General features: G+C 42.4%; 1 protein-coding gene across 1 annotated transcript in view; it reads right to left on the bottom strand.

Moving 5' to 3' along the window:
* Window positions 1–28: 28 nt before the first annotated feature.
* The window catches only part of gimap4 (GTPase IMAP family member 4), a 2,985-nt gene continuing 1,301 nt past the window's right edge, over window positions 29–1,712 (bottom strand). Inside the window, exon 2 of the mRNA XM_014013322.1 lies at window positions 29–1,684. Coding sequence (XP_013868776.1) covers window positions 954–1,684 — 731 coding nt within the window. The 3' untranslated portion in view covers window positions 29–953. The remainder of the gene's footprint in view (window positions 1,685–1,712) is intronic.

Raw genomic sequence — 1,712 nt, 5'->3', positions numbered from 1 at the left:
AAAAAAAAAAAAAAAAAAAAAAAAAAATTCAGAGAATGAGTAACACTAAAAGGTTTCTGTGTGAAGTCTCATGATCTCACTTCCCTAAAAAGGGGGAAGGGATATGTGAAGAAATAAAAAAACTTTTTGTGTTTGAGCATATAAAGAATTTCATTGATGTCAACATTAACTAAAGTTTGGAGCTTTTCGGTTCAAAACTTTTTCCATTTAGAGGAATTCAAGTTTTCTCATTCCCATTTCTCCCTTTTATCTCCACAAAACATCCTGAATTTATCGTTGTTGTGCTATTAACAGCAAATTTTACTAAGCAGTTAAATTATTATATAAAAGGGAAAATTAATAAAGTGCTACCCTACTGTTACTTTATTATTTCTTTTACACCCTGAATAGTGACAAAGTTGAAACTAATTTGCCACTTTCTGTCAAAATCTGCTGGATATCCTGAAGTTGTATGAAAGATCATTAAGAAGAGGCATAAAAAACTGCTGTCCTACTTTGTGGTATTATGACAAAAGTGTGTTATAAAATATATTAACTTAAGAAAACCTCAGAAAATGTGTCTCAACCTTGTAAGGAAAGGACAACATTTCCCTGAAAACAGAAATGATTAATCAAAGTCTGTGACGTAACATTTGTGTGTGTCGTGTAACTTGAAGACAAGAAAACTTTTAAATTAATCTGGACTTTTTTTTATAATTTGTTTATATTACAAAATTTTTTTAAAAAAAGAAAAAAAAAACAGCTTCAAACTGAAAGAAGTGTAGAGCCAGCTGATAATTCTCTGGATGTTCGTGTGTTTTACATATAAACGACGAGGAGTGTCATCGATAAGATAGAAATATTCATCATTAAAAACTGATTTGATGTTTAAAACGTATTTCTCATTTAYAGAAACGCAGTCAGGACTTTACTTTAAAAGAACCAGCAGGAAGTCATCTCTCACTGTGGGCCTTTCATAAACCCAGTCCAGAGTTCTGTTTAGGTCGGGCCCCCAGATCCTGCACATCTCTAGCTGCGTTCTGGTTCACATCCAGAGGTTTCTTCACCTCTTCTGGACTATATAGACCCTCCAGTGCCACCAGCTTCTCCACCTTTTCCATTAAGCGTCCCACCTGGGGATTCTCCCCAAATGCACAGTTGTTAATAACAAAGTAGCGTTTCTTGCATTTCTCCAGCACCCACTGCAGTTCTTTGCCCTCCCTGCGGATGTACCTCTCGATGGAAATGGTCCTCAAGACCTCCGCCCAGGTGAACACCACGATGGTGTGCCTCCAAACCYGCTCGCCAAAGAGACTGACGTGCTCCTCGATGCGTCCACGGTCCACCTCGGTGAACATGCCCACGGGGATGATCAGCAAGAAGGCGTGAGGACCCGGGGGGCAAAGAGAGGGTCCTCGGAGTAGTTCCTCTTTGTACGAGGGGGGCGTATCCTGAGCAGAGAACCAGCCCGGGGTGTCCACCACKATCACCTGCCGCCCATCCACCTCCGTCTCCCTCTTCACACAAAACTCGGCCGCCCGCTCCAGGCGAAACTCCTCCTTGCCGATGATGGTGTTGGCTGTCAAGCTCTTCCCCGGCCACCTCCATCCCAGCACAACCAGGCGAATCTCAGGCAGGCGGGCGGCAGCCTGGGGAGCAGCTGGTGTCTTTTTGACATCCGTCTCTGGTGCAGCAGCTTCTGCAGCTACAGTCAGTCAGTGCAGAAATGACAG

This window comes from Austrofundulus limnaeus, unplaced genomic scaffold (genome assembly GCF_001266775.1).
Source record: "Austrofundulus limnaeus strain Quisiro unplaced genomic scaffold, Austrofundulus_limnaeus-1.0 Scaffold100, whole genome shotgun sequence".
Lineage (NCBI taxonomy): Eukaryota > Metazoa > Chordata > Actinopteri > Cyprinodontiformes > Rivulidae > Austrofundulus > Austrofundulus limnaeus.
Note: the sequence above shows the minus strand (reverse complement) of the source record. Positions and strands in the feature narration are given on the sequence as shown.